Here is a 17,375-nt window from a genome sequence, read left to right on the forward strand (position 1 = left end):
GGAAATTGGCACAGACATGGGAGGGACCCTACAGGGTCACTGCAGTGGCCGGCGCAGGGGCTTACTTCTTGGAAGACCTAGACGAGAGACAGCTGCCCCGGCCGTGGAACGTCCATAATCTAAAGAAGTACTACCATTAACGGGCGGTACGCCGAGCATAAAGTTCACCGCGCCCTGTTGTATATGTTTTGTTAGTTGTACCAAGAATATTTCTCATACAGATCTGCACCTTCCTAAACTTTTTGTTCTAAGGACAGAAACCTGACCCTCGGTTCGATCCCTATCACCGAGCAGGTGGAAACCTAAACTTTTTGTTCTAAGGACAGAAACCTGACCCTCGGTTCGATCCCTATCACCGAGCAGGTAGAAACCTAGACCTTGTTCGTTCCAAGGACAGAAACCTGACCCTCGGTTCGATCCCTATCACCGAGCATGTGGAAACCTAAACTTTTTGTTCTAAGGGCAGAAACCTGACCCTCGGTTCGATCCCTATCACCGAGCAGGTGGAAACCTAAACCTTTTTGTTCTAAGGACAGAAATCTGGCCCTCGGGTCAATACGGCCACCGAGCAGGTGGAAGCATAGCCATGTTCGGACACATCACAATAAAAAGGCAACTGACAAAAGTTCATTACTCAGCAAATACGAAAGAACAATACGATAAGGCATTCATGAAGCATAAAACTTAAAATTAGCGTTTTTGCCAAAACCCGGCAACTGCAAATAAAGACAACGAACAAATTATTCCGTCACCACAACCCGGTGACATAGGCAATTCCGATCTCCAAAATTCTTAAGAAAAGGAAAAATAAAAAAAGGGTTGGTTTTCAAACTATCAGATGTCTGCCACATGTGCGGAGGATGCGTCCTCTTGAGAGCGTTGGTCGGCGTGAGAAGTTGGCGGTTGGATTTTCTCCCCGGCTTGGTCCCCGACATGGGGGTGGCTGGTTCCCTCCATATCAATCGGCACTGCATGAGAGTCGATGGCATTCACCAGTTCCCTCATGCTGGAGGTCTCTTCTTCATCAATGACCAGGGGTGCGGGATTCTCGGTCTGAGGGATGCTCGGGAAAGGGATCTTGTTGCGATCCCTCAACGGAGAATCCTCGGGGATCCCCAAGGCTTGTAGAGCGGCGAACCAGCCCTCCTCATATCCGAGCCTGTGGGCCTGTCGAATGACCGGTTCCGCTGAATTCTCGGCGTCCGCGAACCCCTCGTTATACCACTTGTTTTCACAAGCCTCCAGCGCCGCCTTTGAGTCAGCTAGTTGCCCTTCCAGCATGGTGTTCAAGCTCTGGGCCTCCGCCAATTTAAGCTCGGTGCCTCCCAGTTGCCGTTCCAGCTCCTCGGATTTCCTTTCGGTAAGAGCCTGGGCCTTTACGGCTGTGGCGATTTTATTCTCTGCCTCCTTGGCTATTGTCGACTTCTCCTTCGCCATGGCCTCGGCTACATCCTTCAGAGCCTTCTCCCGCTCAACCTCCTCGGCCAGCTCCTTCATCCTCCCGTCCACGACATACGACATTTGCGCAGCCTGACCACACAACCTTCACTTTGTGAGGAAAAATGGAAAGTACACATGCATGGGCAAATAGAAAGCCGAGAATCATAAAGAAAAGTAAAACAGTTACCGCTATGGTGTGCCACTGCAAACGCCTTCCCAGAGACTCGTCCGTCGATTCCGTGAAAGCATGCAGGTCCTCGGGCAAGAGGATGCCGCACGCCAGACTCTGCGCCACGCGGCCACCATAACCTTTGTCCCATACTCGGGCACTGGCTGTAGATGGAAGAGGCTCGCCGCCGAGTTGGAAGGAGGGCCGCCATGCAGCCGGAGCACGGGAAGTAGACGCCAGATCGATCCCGGTTTGCGCCACCGGTTCCCGGATAACAATACCGGCCGAAGGTCGAGGGGGCACGTTGCCCGAGCCCGTCTGAGTTTGGTCGGTTGTGCGCGACCTTTTTCGAACTCGGGTTGACGGGACAGCGGGGGGCGAAGTATCCTGGCGGGGGGTTGGTTGTTGCTGCACGGCAGGCCGGGCACTCGGGACGAAGCGGTCGATCGTCATCTTCCTCCTGGCCACCATGGTGTAGCCTTGGCCGGATCCTGTTTCAGAAGAATCAGTTGGATCTGCGGCTGCACCCTCCGCCTCCCGAACAGGAGCCTCGGGCTCTACGGTTCTCTCGGGCTGAGCTGGAGCTTGTTGGATTTGCTCGTGGGCGCGTCTCTTACGCTCGGCAGATACACGTTCGGCTGACTCGTCACGGATTGGCTGCCGTTCGTCCGAACAAATGTACCGGGGGCCAAGATCACGTGCCTCGCCTACGGTTAGTCTTGGTGGGAAGAAGTTCGCGTGCCGGACGTCGATATATGAGAGGAGAGGGCTGTCAACTAGTAAAGCTTGGCTGAATGGCTGCCAAGTTGAGTAGACGGGATTGACACGGAGAATAAGGTGAGACGCTCGGAGTTGTCCGTCCGAGTGAACGAAGATTTCCGACCTGAGCACAAAATTCAGGTCCCGAACGTGCACCACTCTAAGGTCCGGCTTGAATCTTTTGCTCTCTGCACAGAGGAAACAAGGGTTAGTGACAACATAACCAGACCAAAACCAAAATAGACAAAAGTGAATAAAAGTTCGTCACCGACCAACGTCGCGCGGCGAAAGTGCACAGGGGATCTCCTCGGCAAACCAATTGCCGCTCACTCGAACGAAATCTTTGGCCGAATTTCGGTTTGAGTCTGGTAGGCATGAAATAAGCCGTACCCTTATGTCCCTAGTCTTTAGATAATAGTCCGACTGAATATTACCGCACAGACTATACATCTGATTGATTTCGTAGTGATTTAGTTGCAGCCTGTACAACTGGTTCAACCTACTCACACAACTCACTACCCGGTAAAAATTGGGAGGGAGTTGGTCGGGACAAAGACCGTAAAATCTAAGGGTACTAAGAATAAGAGGGTCAACCGGGAACCTAAGCCCACCCTCTAAAATGGCCATCAAGGGAAAGAACACCGTGTTTATACCACGGCGCCTCTGGATGTCAATATCACCCATATTGCAATAGGCAATGTCTATGTCGTTAGGAACGTTATAGGCCTCCCTAAATCTAGCCAAAGCATGCTCGGAGGAAAGGAGGTGAGAATAACTCATATTTCAAAGCGAGTGTTTTTCAAAGAAAATTGAGAAAAGAAATGCTACGATTACCAAAGAATCGACTGAACTGGCTAAACAGAAAAATGAGAAGAAGGAGAGGAACTTACTGAGGGCTTTAAGGAGGAAGTGTGTTCTGGGCCAGGGGAAGAACCACGAAGGAGGGATGCTCGGCAGAGTGAAATATTGTAAAATGAGGAATGCAAAAGTGAGAACCAGAGACTGGAGGGACTATTTATAAGCATGGAGAGTGAAATGAGAAGCATTAAATAATCCACTGGCGGGAAAACACGCGGACCGTCGCCTCAACTGCCACACGTGTAACGCCTCGGTTCACGAACCGTCAGACAGTAATGACGGACAGGTCGCCAGTCAACTCCAATCGCGTCTTTTGAGACGCATTAATGCCCCCATCAACAACCGAGCACCAACCCTTCGACTTCCCAGACGGGTTTCTACCCCCTGCGACCCTTGATTCACCCCCGATAATGGGGAGCGAATCAAGGGGGGGGCTATTGTACGGCCCCCGCGTCATGCCCTATATTGGGCCTTGGACCCTGGCCTGGGTATATGGCCCATGAGGCCAATCACCTTATACCCGGCAGCCCACCCCGGGCCACGCATATTGCAAGCCCGAGCCTTGCCTCTTCATCCTTCCTCGGCAACACTTTCCCAGGCAGTGACAGATATTTGACTCTCGGGAAGCCCCGCGCTGTACCTACCCGGCCGTACCTCGGAGAGCCACCGCTGCCGAGAACTATCGTAGAGGTGGGAACCAAGTTCCAACGCCACCCTCACAGTTTCCCACTCCTACCTGACCACCCACTTACGATCGATAACAGTGGACCGCCGGTTGCACACGTTGACAAGTAATTATGACCTCTCCACTAAACTATGGACTATAAATACAGGAAGTTTTTGAGAAGAGGGGGGTTGGAAAATGGACGGTAAGAAGAGTGTATGTAGAGAGTGAGCAGAGAGAGAAGGTGACCCAGACCCACGAGGAAAGAACAGAGAGGACGTTCAGTCTTAGCGAGAAGAACGACCCAGAGTAGGAAATCCAAGCCCACCATACAAATAAGTTGTGAGCCCAAGTGAGGCCCAGCCCAACGGGCTTTGGTATTGGGCGCGCACAGGAGGTAAGGTTGTCATCTATCTTTACCTCTCTCAAATCTCACAAAAATGAAAGTTTGTGCATTGAGTATGACCAGAATTATTAGTCTCTTAAGGGCATTAGCATCTAGCTCATCAAAAACATTTTCTTAACCAAATTGAAAAGTATGGTAATTAAGAAAGACTTAAAAAATCCCACTTTTGACTATGCTCAACAAGTTTTAAGAACCTGTAATGTATTGTAAAGTTTTTCTTCTCTTTTTTATTCAAACTTTATCTATCTCTTATCAAAAGATATATGATGAATGTTTTAATTGGATGTATAAGAAAATCAATACTAGGTTGTAGGTTGTGTTTGAAAAGCCTGTAATTAATTAATTATTTTTGTTATAACATTGACTTTTTACCTTAAATTTTGGCTAAGGTTTACTAGATAGGACGTGAATGCTTTACGGTACAAGTAATTAAGTAAACATGGTCCTCTAGAGCTCATAAGGAAGAAAAGAAATTTTAAAGCCAAAAATAACCAACAAATTTCTACTATTACGTCTTATAAATATGCTCCTTAAGTTCCAACATTTGAAAGACAATATAATGAAATACACGAGCAAGTGTTTTGCCTAAAACCACTTGCTATATGAATCATGCTCCTTAAGTTCCACCTTTTGTGAATATACTCCTTTACCTACACAATTACTTGTTGCAACTCTACTTAGGGTCATTTATTATGCATGCATGAAGTGCATTCCAATGGAACCCATTTTTATAAATATATAAAATATCAATTGACCAAACAACAAAAATACTTTAGGGTCAGACAATAGAGAGGTGAGAGAGGAAACTTGCAGAATCTTGATTGCCAACAAAGCAAGGAATGATGTTTAAGTTTTAGTTGGTGAATTCCATGATTATGTAACTGCCAATTGAGTCTGTAATGTGGTCATACAAATTTAAGATCATTGGTACAAGAAGCAAACTCAAGAGAAACAGTTTATATAGATTTGACTGTCATTCGATTGCCATTCGATCAATTGAAATCTTGGGTCCGGTATTGGAACTTGGAAGGATGAAAATTTCAGATCGAATTTTTGAGTTTCAATTTGCCTATTGCCTAGTGTCTGCAAAGTGACTTCACATCTGCCCACTGATCATCTCTGATTCTCTTCACTTCTTAGTGAGTTTCAACTTGCAGGAATGAAATAAATTTCAGCAAAAAGTATTTAATGTGGAGGCAACAATTTGAAGCTTATTAAACATAATTTATTCCGTTGACATAAAACTCCTGACAGTTTATGCGAGGAGTTTGGCAAAGAAACAGAAACTACTGCCCATGTTCTGGTAATGTACTAGAGCTAACGAGGCAGGAATCGTTGTGGTGATCAGAGATGGTATCATCAGCAAAGTGGTTGTTCTGCTTGCTAGATCATGTTATTATGATTATGAGAACTCAATCTAATTGCAACAAAAATTCAACCATGATAATACTGATCTAAAAACCATAAGCCCTTCTCTAAAGCCAAGATATAACCTCGTAGCACAGCTAGAACCAAACATTCCTAGTTGTTAGGACATTATCCAATCTCTAACAAATAGAAGTGACATGTATTAGGCCAACAACAACAACAGCATCACCCTCTTTGCTAACGTCACTTAAATTTTTTATCAAACACCTCTGTACACATAGGAATAATAATAAAACATCAATTTTGTAACCACAATTTTCTATTGCATTCCAGATGCCGTACAAAAAAAGTTGCCCAAAAAAAAAAAAAAAAAAAAGGAGTTGGAAATTTTATCAAACACCTTGTTATACTATAATAAAAAAAACAAAAAGTTTAGGAAGCCCGTCAGACAGCCATGCGACCATCCCAACCAAGGCAAGCCCAGGTTAAGAACGATCCTCTACAGACTGATGCTTAAATCAGATGCATCAGGGCCGTTAATCACGCTCTGATCGCACGGCCACAATTCATCCACCGGGTTGGGTCCTGTCTCCTTTGTGATCAGGATACAGAGGTACGATCCTATAGAACAGATCCTGTTCAAGTAAGGTCGTGACCAACTAGCTGAAACGAGTGTTATAAACTGAAGTCTTGCTAACCATATAGTCGATGTGGACAAGCTCGCTTGGGTTACAGAATCATGGTACTTTCTGATTGACACAACTGCCCCTTTAAACCTCCCACATCATTCATTGCTGTCTACGCAAGGACAAAGATGCCCCTTTAGTTCCCTGGACCAATTAGCAAACTCTTAAATTTTAATCACTCGGTCAATCTTAGTATCTTAGGGCTGTTTGTTTTTTTTTTTTTTTTTTTTTTTCATCACTTATCATTCATCACTCAATTTTTGTCACTCATCACTCGTCATTTAAAATATCCCAATTTCTTATACCAACCCGTTTGGCACATTTCACTCAACTTCTCATTACTCAAATTTTTCTACTTTTTTGTAGGATCCATACCTGTAAATTGGTCAAACCCTTCTGTTAAGCCTACTCGTGGAACCCATTCCCACCATTTTCTCTTCTCTCATTTCCCCTTCACCCTTGTTACTCTCCAAACACAAACCCAAACCCATAAAATTTTAGAAGCTTGAAACCCATTCATGTTTGTATCTTGAAGCTTGAAAAGTTTGTTTCTTGATTTTTTTAAATGGGCTGAGACATCCTTACTCGGTCATGGAGTGCAGAGAAGACCAAATGTGTTCTGTGAAAAAAAAAAAGAAAAAAAAAAGAAAAAGAAAGAAAGAACTACAGCAAAGACCAAATGGGTTCTATGATGAAAAAAAAAAAAAAGGAAAAAAAGAAAGAAAGAAAGAACTGCAGTGAAGACCAAATGAATTCTGTGATGAAGAACAAAAAAAAAAAAAAGAAGAAGAAGAAGGAAAGAACTGAATGGAGTGCAGCGAAGACCACAGAAAGAAGAGAGAAAAAAGAAAGAAAGTGAAGAAGAAAGCTGTTGAAGAGACCATCAAAAGCAGTGCCTCACGTGTGTTGCTCTGACCGTGGGTCCAGGTATGTGGGTTTAATTACGAAAATGCCATTGAAATTGAGTTTTGAGAAACTGAAAACACCTACAATGTGTTTTCAGTTTTCATAACTCATCACTCAAAAATCAGAGAATTGAGTGATGGAAAAAAAAATTGAAAATAATGCCAAACAGACTTCTCAACTGTGACCCACATATTTTGAGTTATGGGTGATGGAAACAGAGTTATGGGCGATGGAAACACAAAAACCAAACAGCCTCTTACCCTCTAGCTACGACTATGGCCTATGACTTTTTTATTTTAAATATATTTTTGTTTAAAGCAAAATAAGTAATCCTAATATATAAAAAAACATAATAAGTAATGCTGTAGATACAAAAATATTTATTAGTTCTTATATGGACTCATTATTGACATTATTTTTTTGCTTATTACTAACAATTTGTCATATTAGCAAATTTTTTTTCTTGTTTATAAACTTTTTCAAGTTAAACCGGTGTCTGTCCTCATGTTGTAGAAATGTAGATTGGAATCATTAAAACCAAGTGACATTCATTTAATTTAGCAAACATATATATCTATGTGACATGCTAAAATGTTTGTAAATGATAACGTCATTTGTTTTTGTAAAAAAGTAAAAGAGAATTTTAGTTGTAGTAGTGCGGTTCAAATTTTGAACAAAACATTTTCACTATTAATAATGAGAATTATACAAAAATTTAAGAATAAATTAATGTACTACAAATAAAAATTGCATCCTTCAATGTTAATAAAATATAAGTTAAAGAAAAATAATAATGGTTTCTTAACACATTTCAAATTAATCAACAAAATTTCATAGTAATTTTTCTTGAATCTAAAGCAAGCGCCTAACTTACAAAAACAACGTTGGGATTTTTTTTTTTTTTACCCTATTGGGGGTCATAAAACTACTACTTTTTTTATTAGTTTAGAAGATGTGAATGGTAGACAAACTCTTCCCTAATTTTGGAGATATATTTCTCGAGCTCACATGTGAAATCTTATTTTGGATGGGTGATTTTTGCCATCGCACTAAAGGCCAACATCTAAAATTCAAAGCATGAGAAAATTTTGGATGATTCAAAATAAAAAAAATATACAAAAATTTAAAGCAAAATTAATAAATGAAAAAAGGAACACCTTTTCAATATTGCTTAACAACCATTCCTTGAATAATCTTATGATGGAGCCCTCGCTCATATTAAGGAGCTACTGTGAACCTAAAATTCAGCGTATTTTTAGGGAGGTAAATTAGTGTGTTGACGCACTTGCTAAGCTATGAGCTAATCAATTTTGTGACTGTGTTTTTTTGATAACTCACCACCTGTGGTGGAGAACCTACTAGCTTTTGATAAAGTCAAGCTCTTTTGTAATAGACTTATTCGCAATTGATTTACACTTGCATTCGATGTATTAAAAAAAAAAAAAAAAAATCTATATCTAATTTCGTACTAAATGTCACATCAATCTCCCTTTCATAGTACAAAATTAAAAAATCTATTAAGGAATCATCTTTATTTCATTATACAAAATTGTCGTGGAGATAAAAGAGGAGGCACGTCTCACTTGGGCTTGGCCCAATTAAATTCGGTCGACCTCGTTCTCATTTTTATTTTAAGATGAGCAGAATGTGGACAAATGTGCTTCACCTCGGGGGTTCCCTTGATAATTTGCATTGTTAGGGGTAATTGCTAGGGCTAGGACCAATGTCTTTCTGAACACAAAATTGGTATTAGGCATAAGTTACTAAATAGTCTTCCTAGTGTTAGAGCTGCAAGCTCCCCTCCCAATAAAAGATTTGACGCAAGGAATAGTGCCATAGACACGAAGAGCCACTTACGCTCTAGGAGGGGTATGACCCACACACATGTGGAATATTTTGTCATCATGAGAGCTCCACTAATATAAGGGAATAAAAGAGGAAAGAGGGGTCGAACAAGGGATTGGAACAAAAATTGGGGGAGGGATAAATGAGAGAAAAGTGAGAATAGAGTTTGGGGTTTAGGTAACTTGCTTAGACCTCAAACGGGTAGCTTAGTTGCCAAGGAATCTCCTCGGCTAGGCCCAATCCAAAGCAATTCAACGACAAGTTAGGTCAGGGTATGATCCACCACTGAGAAACCCACCCCAGGGATCTCCCATTGTAGGTTTCATCCCAAACAAGAACACAAATAAATTAGGGGGCCAAATCCCGACATGGCCCAAGGGTTTCTTGGAGGAAAGGCCACCACAAAAATAATGTTTTTTAATGCATTTTAACTGCTGAATGGTTGGTTTAAAGCTAATGTTGATGGAGTGGTATTCACGTACCAGAAGGAAGAAGGAATGGGTGTGTTGATCACAGATGGCCTGGGACGTGTTGCTGCTGTAATAAGTAAGAATTTCAACTTTCTGCTAGGCTAACTAGAAGCTAAAGCTAAAGCAATGGAGGTCGCAGTGATCTTTGCACTAAAGGTTGGTACTTGGTATACATGAGGTTATCTTTGAAAGCAATTCCAACAATCTTTGCAATGTCCTGCAAGGAAAAATCAATGGCTGCCCACAACAATTTTAGAGAATGTTATCATTGAACTGACCTACAGCTGCAAGCTTTTGGTCGTATGGAAATTTCACATGTTAAAGAGAGCTAGGAAATAAGGCTAATTTGCCCAACACTTTGTTACATGGTTATTAGAGGTAGAGGATAACCTTGCATGTATTGAGAATGTACTAGCACTTGGTGCAGAACCTTTATTGTGTTGAATGAAATTTCATAGTTTCACAATAAAATAAAATAAAAATAAAGTAACCTGGAAAAGTAGTATTTTTGTGCACTGAATATAACCTAATTGGTGTTGTAATATCCGACATAGTATTAAATGTTCCATTAGACTGAGCCTTATAAAAAGGTGTGATTTGCAATTTACTCGTAGGACATGTGCTTAGAAATTTTGTGTTCAAAAAAATACAATTTCAGTTATAATTTTGAAATCATGAAGTGATGAAACTGCTATTTGTAATAATTCATCTCTTTATTTACCTTGCAATATTATGAAAAATGGCAAAGGTACAAACTATTTTATCAGTTTTTTTTTAAAGTTTTTTTTATTATAAATTATTGATGTAGCGAGTAGTTATTAATGAGTAAAAAAGTGATATTAATAATGAAGTCAAATGAAAACCAATTTTATAAAATAGTATTTACCATGTCACTTATTGTCGGTTTGAAAATTGGGTCCGGTTAGGAAAATTAGGAAAATTTTTATCGAGAATTGAAAATTCTTTTCTTGATAAAAAATTTCTTAAAATAATTTATTAATATATGCCTTAAGGGCATAATTAACCGGAACATCTCCAATTGTCTCGTACTTACTAGTACCCAAAATCTTCAAAAACTCTAGCCCCCAACTCACTACGGTTTAAGTGTTAGACAAACACCAAAATAAAACAAAACCTCTGCTCCATTTTTATCATCAGCTATCACCAAAACCCATCAAACAAAGGTTTTTCTTTGGTAGAGTTTCAAATTCTACAACACACCTAAATTTTCTTACCAAAACACACATCAATTACTTTTATTTTTTCTTTGGTTGCAGATGGTTGGGTTTATTTGTAATACCCAGAAATTTTAAAGTCTAGCAATTCTTATCTTATAAATATGGAGTATTTGTTTCGAGAATTATGTTGAGGGATTAAATTTATATTAGCTTTTGAAATTGAGGTGAATATTCTAGTATTTTTTAAAGAAATAAGTTAAGATAGGGGTATTTTGGGTAATTGCGTTTGGAACTAGATAAAACCCTAAACCCTGATCACTTTTCCCTTAGTAGCCGTAACTCCCTCCCCGTTTTAGTTTTGCCGTTACTTTGATCTCTCTCTCTCTCTCTCTCTGTTAGAAAATTGGACCACGCCGCCACAACTACGTTCTCAGCTCTCTGCAATTCTCAGCATTTTGTCCTGGAGTTTCATCTCTATGCCTTGCTCCCTTTCCGACCCTCTGCTCTTACTTTGCTATTCAGAATTGAGAAAGGTTGCATCTACGGTATTGGTTTGCCTAAGTCTAGGTAATCACCCTAGCCTTTTTTCCATTCTAAGCCTTTCTTTTATAATTTTGATGGGGGTTTGATATATTGTGTTATTATTGGATCAATTTGTTGGATTGGGAATCCTACGGGTTCAATGCATGTATTGGGTTGGGAATGGTTTAGGTGGTGAATCTCTTGATAATAGAAGAGCATAGGCTAAATGGATTACTAATGTGAAGGGATAAGGGTTTGGACTAAAATAAGGCGTTGCAGACTTGTAGGGTGCTTACTTTATAAGCGTGCGGCTGTTGTCACGTATCTATCTTTATAATTGGGTTCGGGGTGTGACAGTGTTGGACAGACACCAAAACTCGATTTTCTGATTATTTTTATTTTTTTTCTTTTGTTGTAGATGGTTGGGTTTATCTCTGAACCCACTACTGAAAACCTAGACCCAGTTCAAAAGCTCAAGAATTCAAGCCACCCACTTGACCCTTCAGATCAAAAAGCCACTGATTTCTCCTTCTCTGATTCATTCCCTGATTTTGATTCCATTAAGGATTGGTTTGAGGATATACCTGTACCTGGTATGGCTGATATAGGTCTGTTTGAGTTTGGGGCTGATGGGTCTAATTCTGGAGTGAAAGTGAAGGCGGAGGAGATGGAGACTGAAAATTTTGGTGATGGGTCTGAGCCAAAAGTTGCTGAGGTGAAGGTGAAGGTGGAGGAGGAAGAAGAGAGGGAAAAGTTGGGGAATTTTAGTAAATGCATTGAGGAAGAGATGGGGAGGGTTAGTTTGGATGTTGAGCCTGGGAATTTGGGTCTTGATGGTGGTGGTGGAAGTGGGGTGAAGAGTGAGGTGGTAAGTGATGGGAATGAGAGTGGAAGTTCGGTTTCAAGTAGTGAAAGTTCGGAGTCTGAGATTGATTCGTCTTCATCGGAGGAGGGGGCTTCGAGTAGTGATAGTAGTGATGACGAGGAGGAAGAGGAGGGGGGTCTAAAGGAAGCGAAGGTGGAGGCAGCGACTTCGAGTAGTGATAGTAGTGATGATGAGGAGGAGGAAGAGGAGGGTCTAAAGGAAGTGAAGGTGGAGGCAATGGATGGTGCTGATGAGGCGGGTGAAGTTGAAGAAGGTGAGATAAGGGATGCTGGTCTGCAGGAGATGGTTGGTGGGACTGAAGATGATGAAGACAAGGAGGCGAAAGAGGAGGAGGAGGATGATGATGAGGAAATTGATGAAGATGATGGAAAGCTGATGGCTAGTTTTAGTGATTTTGAAGAGGACGAAGATGATGAAGGTGCTGCTCCAAAGGGACCCATTAGATCAAAGCATGAGCTTGAGGTACAAATGTCACTTTGGTTTTGTGTGTCTGAAAATTTACTCTCTAATTGTCTCATTTGCGTTCTTTGTAGCTTGAGGAATAAATTTGAGTATTTCTTGCATTCTTCATGGTAAAACTTGCATATTTGATTGGATAATGGCTCTAAATGCTTTGATAGATGTTGCTGTTGCAGGTTAGGATAGATTTTGATTTCTGTCTTTTATTTGCCCTTCCAGGACAATTGGTTTGGGTGTCTATTGCAGCAATTTAATCATATCCTGCTCCTGAAATTTATGAGTGTAAATTTGAATTGGCTGATTTAGAGTGGCCATAGGAGCTTATTATTTTAAACATTATGTGCATTAGTACCTTGCTAAGCAACAATTAGTTAATTTTTTAAACAGGTTGTCTAAAAAATTATAAGCATCTTCATTCTCAAAGGGGAAGTAAAATTTAATGATCAACCAAGTATGCTGAAACTGAAAATGGTTAAATGACAAGCTTAAACAATCCAAACAAGAGTTCTAATATGAAGGACTAGTTGTTCTTAGGCTATGTAAATGTTGGATGTCAGTTACCCTGGGGTAATTGACCTGTTAAACTTAACCTTTAAACCACATGATTCATGAAAATTGAACAAAGTGCAACATCTCTATTTTCTGATAGCATTTAACTTGTGATACCTGCACAAGAAACACGCCCATGCTTTTCTTTCCTTTCTATTTCAAAATATGGTTTCTAATGAGGATTACTTGCTTATTTATTCCATTGATGATGCTAAGTTTTGGTTCCTTTAAAGTGATATCACAGCCGGCAATAAATTGTATTGAATTGCAGGTCCTCCCTCCTGTTCCTCCGGTGAATGAGACCCTGCAACCACATCATCAGATGCTTCCTGTGGGAGTTGTCTTATCGGTGAGTTCGTGGAAAACAATAAGCATATCACCCTATTATTTTTATTATTTTGATTGATTCATGACCTTTTTAAGTATTGATAACCACTCCAACTGTATACTGACCTGACATTGTGCGAGGCCAAAGTTTAAAACATTTTCATGTTTGATCATTGAGGTCAATAACCTTTTCCTATTGAGCATTGATTGGCCTGTTTAGAGTAGGGATGACTAGAATCGACCTATCATTCCAAACCCTGGTTTTGTCAACACACTTTTTCCACAAGCAATGGCTTTTTAGGAATTCTCTCTCTGCAATGCTACCTTAGACTCGTAGCCAATAACACATTGGTCTAGTCAACAAGTTATTGTGGTTGAAACAATTTCAAGTTTTTAACAAATTAGAGTCCCATGGTCTACGACTTGACTATTAGTGAATTAAAATTTATATATTATTATTTGTTTTCTATTTCTATTTTTACTGGAAAAATGAAACATGCATATATGCTATTCATTGGCTGGAATAAGAAGTATAGCGTTATCACAACTGGCCTGTAGGCCTTGCTTATATATTGGTAGTTGACACTTGAAGGTAAGTTGTACAGGTATAGGGCTGATGATAATGCCTAGCTATGTGCCTATGGTTTATACATTGATCAATTGTGGTTTCTTGGTTTCTTGGCAATGCATTCCCATCAGTTTAATGAAAGCGACAAACAACTAATTCATGGAAAATAATGCATGCCCCCAGTGGGTCACTAACCCACTACCACACCACTTACAGTAGTTGCTGGAGCTCATTGGCCCAAGAATTTGATCTTAACTATTAGGCAGAACCATATATTTTGACATAAACTCTGTTGGTCAGTTGAACGTTGTAGCTTTAGGAGCTGGATAACCCCTTAAGCAGCTTTAAATTGATTTCAAAGCAGTGTTGGCTAGATCAGTTTGATGATGTTATTTATTACTTGCAGATTCTTGGTGCCCAAGTCATTGTAGAGGGAGTTGAGAAGCACAACCCTATTAGTGAGGGTTCAATCCTCTGGGTAACTGAAAGCAGATCTCCATTGGGGTTTGTGGATGAAATATTTGGACCTGTCAAAAATCCATACTATAAGATAAGATACAATTCAGAAAGTGAAGTCCCATCTGAGATCCATGAGGGCTCTTTGATCTCCTTTGTTCCAGAGTTTGCTAATCATGTGCTCAATGACAAGAGTCTTTACCAGAAAGGGTATGATGCATCTGGTGCAAATGACGAGGAGATGTCAGATGAGGCAGAGTTTTCAGATGATGAAAAAGAGGCCGAGTACAAAAGAATGCAAAAAATGACAAAGAGGGGCACACAAGACGAGAATTTTGGAAACAGGAAAAACAATAGAAGGAAGGTCAGAAATAAGGATGGGCCCTGGAAAAATACTCAACCTTCACCCCAGAACCTACCATCTAATCAAAGTCAGCATAATTTCTCACCTTCTGCAGCCTTTTTTGATCGTGGTTCATCCTCATCTTCCATAGGACAGGGTTTTGGTATTGGCAATGGTTTCATTCCACCATTTCCACCAACAGCACAGACCATTGGTTTTAACACACCTTCAAATGGAGTTTGGGCAAATGGGATGGCATATCAGCCACCACAGGGTGCAGTCTTTCCTAATGGATTTCCATGTAATGGTATGCCTTGGTTCTCACAGAATCCTCATCAACATCCGTGTCAAATGCCTATGCCAAACAGAATGCCATTTCAACAGCATTTTGATCCTAGTCAGACACATCCTACTGCTAATTTACCAGGAGTTGGACCCACATATGCACAAGGGCTCATGGGTCAAAATGACTTCAATCAAAGGGCATTTGGGATGGGTTTACAGGGCCAACTTACTCACCCATCAATGAATGTGGGAGAACCTGGAATTTCGTCCAATGGTTTACAAGTCCAACAAAACTCTATGCAGCAATCTGTTTTTGCTCCTGGTAATGTTGAAGCTGCCCAACAATTTAATGCGGGTGCATCTTCTGGTCGTGGAAGGAAACCATATCGTCGAGGGGGTGGTCGTTTTGCAGGTGGGAGAGCACAGCAGCAATCCAAGTGATGGCTTTTGTGTGCCCCGATGCATTAAAACTTGTGGAATTTGACTTATAATAGGCTATGGCCAATGCAATTTTGGAATCACTTTGTTCATATCTGTTTAATATATGCAAATTATAATGTGTTCAAAAAACAATACCCTTGCAGATTCTTATGTTGGTATTGTAACAGAGGCAGCCTAGTTTTGTTTTTTATTTTTTATTTTTTGTAATGGAAAATGAAAATTCATTCATTAGGTAAACAGTACATCCTTAGAAAGTGCACTATACAGAAAAGGCGGAACCTCAACCCAATATTCATATTCCGACAGCCCTTTTGCAAATCTTGCTAATCTATGACACCCTCATTTTTCCCCCAGGCACATAAGCAAAAACAGTGCAATTTGTGTGTAATGCAGTGGCCTGAGCTCTAGCCAAATCAGCAATATGCCCAACGCTAGATTGAACTTGTTTCTCTGCTTGTAAGTCTTTTATGGTCCCCTAGGAATCACCCCTCAATAACATCAAAAGGACAACATGAGATGGTTATACCCGAGCTGCTGCAATTGCTCTAGCTTCCCCTGCATCTGATTTCGTACTCTCTTATCGTCTTGGATTAAAACACCTACTCATGGTTGTCAAAATCTCGATATGAATCCTACGATTTTACGATCTCACATGCCCAAAACGATTTGGATATTTCAAGGATCTTTGCGATCGTTCAAGATTGATAGGATTGTATGATTTTGACGATCCTAAACGACTTTGGTTTCTTGTAATCTTCTTTAACATGACAGAAGGCTCAGTTGGACCAAAATGAAAAATAAAATCTCAATAGACCAAGTTTTTCCACTATAATATAGAAAGAGTGTCAGTTAGGCCTAATTAAAAAAATCCCAATAAATGTTTCAAAAAAAAAAATCCCAATAAAGTGTCACGTTTTGAGGTTTTTGGTCTCTTTAAATGATGCTTATAAATAGATATAGTGATGTATGGTAATTATATCAATTAATATATAATTTATGTAATTATTTAGCATACCAATATATATATATATATATATATTTTTTTTTTTCCAAATAATGTAGGAGCTTACGATTCACGATTCAATCTGACAATTAACAATCTCACCTACCTCTCACGATCTTACGTAGGATCTTGATTTTGACAACTTTGCACCTACTCTAATTTTTTGTATCTCTTCAAGAACAACCCCATCTATAATTAACTTGAAACCAACATGCTTGTGGAGGAGCCCAACAAGCAGGTGGATTTTGACTTTAAAGCAGTAGGGGAGGTAGCTGTTGTGTCTGTTGGTAGTCATGCATATAGGCCATAGAAAACCAATATGCTTGATTGCTTGTCAAGTCCTCTTCCTCCCCTTTCCAAGATAAAGACCATAGAAACTCAATAGCTGAGCCCATTGACACATTACAAACCAAATTCGCTCCGCATTTTATATATATATATATATATCTTTTCTATAAGCCCGTTTTTCGTTTCTTTCATTTTCCTTCTTTTGGATTTGACTGTAAAAATTAAAATAATGATGGGGGTCAATGACTACATATGATCAGATCTCTAGTCCTGGATATCCTCAAGGAATTTTTGACAAGATCATGTGAAACATGAAAGTTCGAAATTCCTTTTTTGTGCAGAGTGGGCCATTGACAATTTTAGGATTCTTGTGATCAAATGTGAACTCATGGGAACTTAGACATACAATAATACTCCATGAGTCTTGAGTTTATATTATGCTCACATCATGATGTGTGTGAAATAAGGGAACTACCCACTAGAAAATCAATATTGGCAG

The 17,375-nt window shown here is 40.2% G+C and overlaps 1 protein-coding gene and 1 non-coding gene across 2 annotated transcripts; one reads left to right on the plus strand and one right to left on the minus strand.

Moving 5' to 3' along the window:
* Nucleotides 1-6,102: 6,102 nt before the first annotated feature.
* Nucleotides 6,103-6,317, minus strand: LOC112024137 (small nucleolar RNA U3). The gene has a single exon (XR_002884105.2). It is a non-coding gene; the product is annotated as a small nucleolar RNA U3 (small nucleolar RNA).
* Nucleotides 6,318-11,067: 4,750 nt separating this feature from the next.
* LOC112024120 (H/ACA ribonucleoprotein complex non-core subunit NAF1) lies at nt 11,068-15,775 on the plus strand. The gene is made up of 4 exons (XM_024056760.2): nt 11,068-11,316; nt 11,690-12,619; nt 13,437-13,514; nt 14,467-15,775. The coding sequence occupies exons 2-4, from the start codon at nt 11,690-11,692 to the stop codon at nt 15,583-15,585; spliced, it is 2,127 nt and encodes a 708-aa protein (XP_023912528.1). The 5' UTR covers nt 11,068-11,316; the 3' UTR covers nt 15,586-15,775.
* The last annotated feature ends 1,600 nt before the right edge of the window (nt 15,776-17,375 follow it).

This window comes from Quercus suber, unplaced genomic scaffold, assembly GCF_002906115.3.
Source record: "Quercus suber isolate HL8 unplaced genomic scaffold, Cork oak 2.0 scaffold_161, whole genome shotgun sequence".
Classification (NCBI taxonomy): Eukaryota; Viridiplantae; Streptophyta; class Magnoliopsida; order Fagales; family Fagaceae; genus Quercus; species Quercus suber.

Coding starts and splice junctions, on each gene's coding strand:
- LOC112024120 (XM_024056760.2), top strand. CDS start 11,690: ATGGTTGGGTTTATCTCTGAACCCACTACTGAAAACCTAGACCCAGTT. Junction 12,620..13,436: donor GATCAAAGCATGAGCTTGAG/GTACAAATGTCA, acceptor ATTGAATTGCAG/GTCCTCCCTCCTGTTCCTCC. Junction 13,515..14,466: donor CTGTGGGAGTTGTCTTATCG/GTGAGTTCGTGG, acceptor TATTACTTGCAG/ATTCTTGGTGCCCAAGTCAT.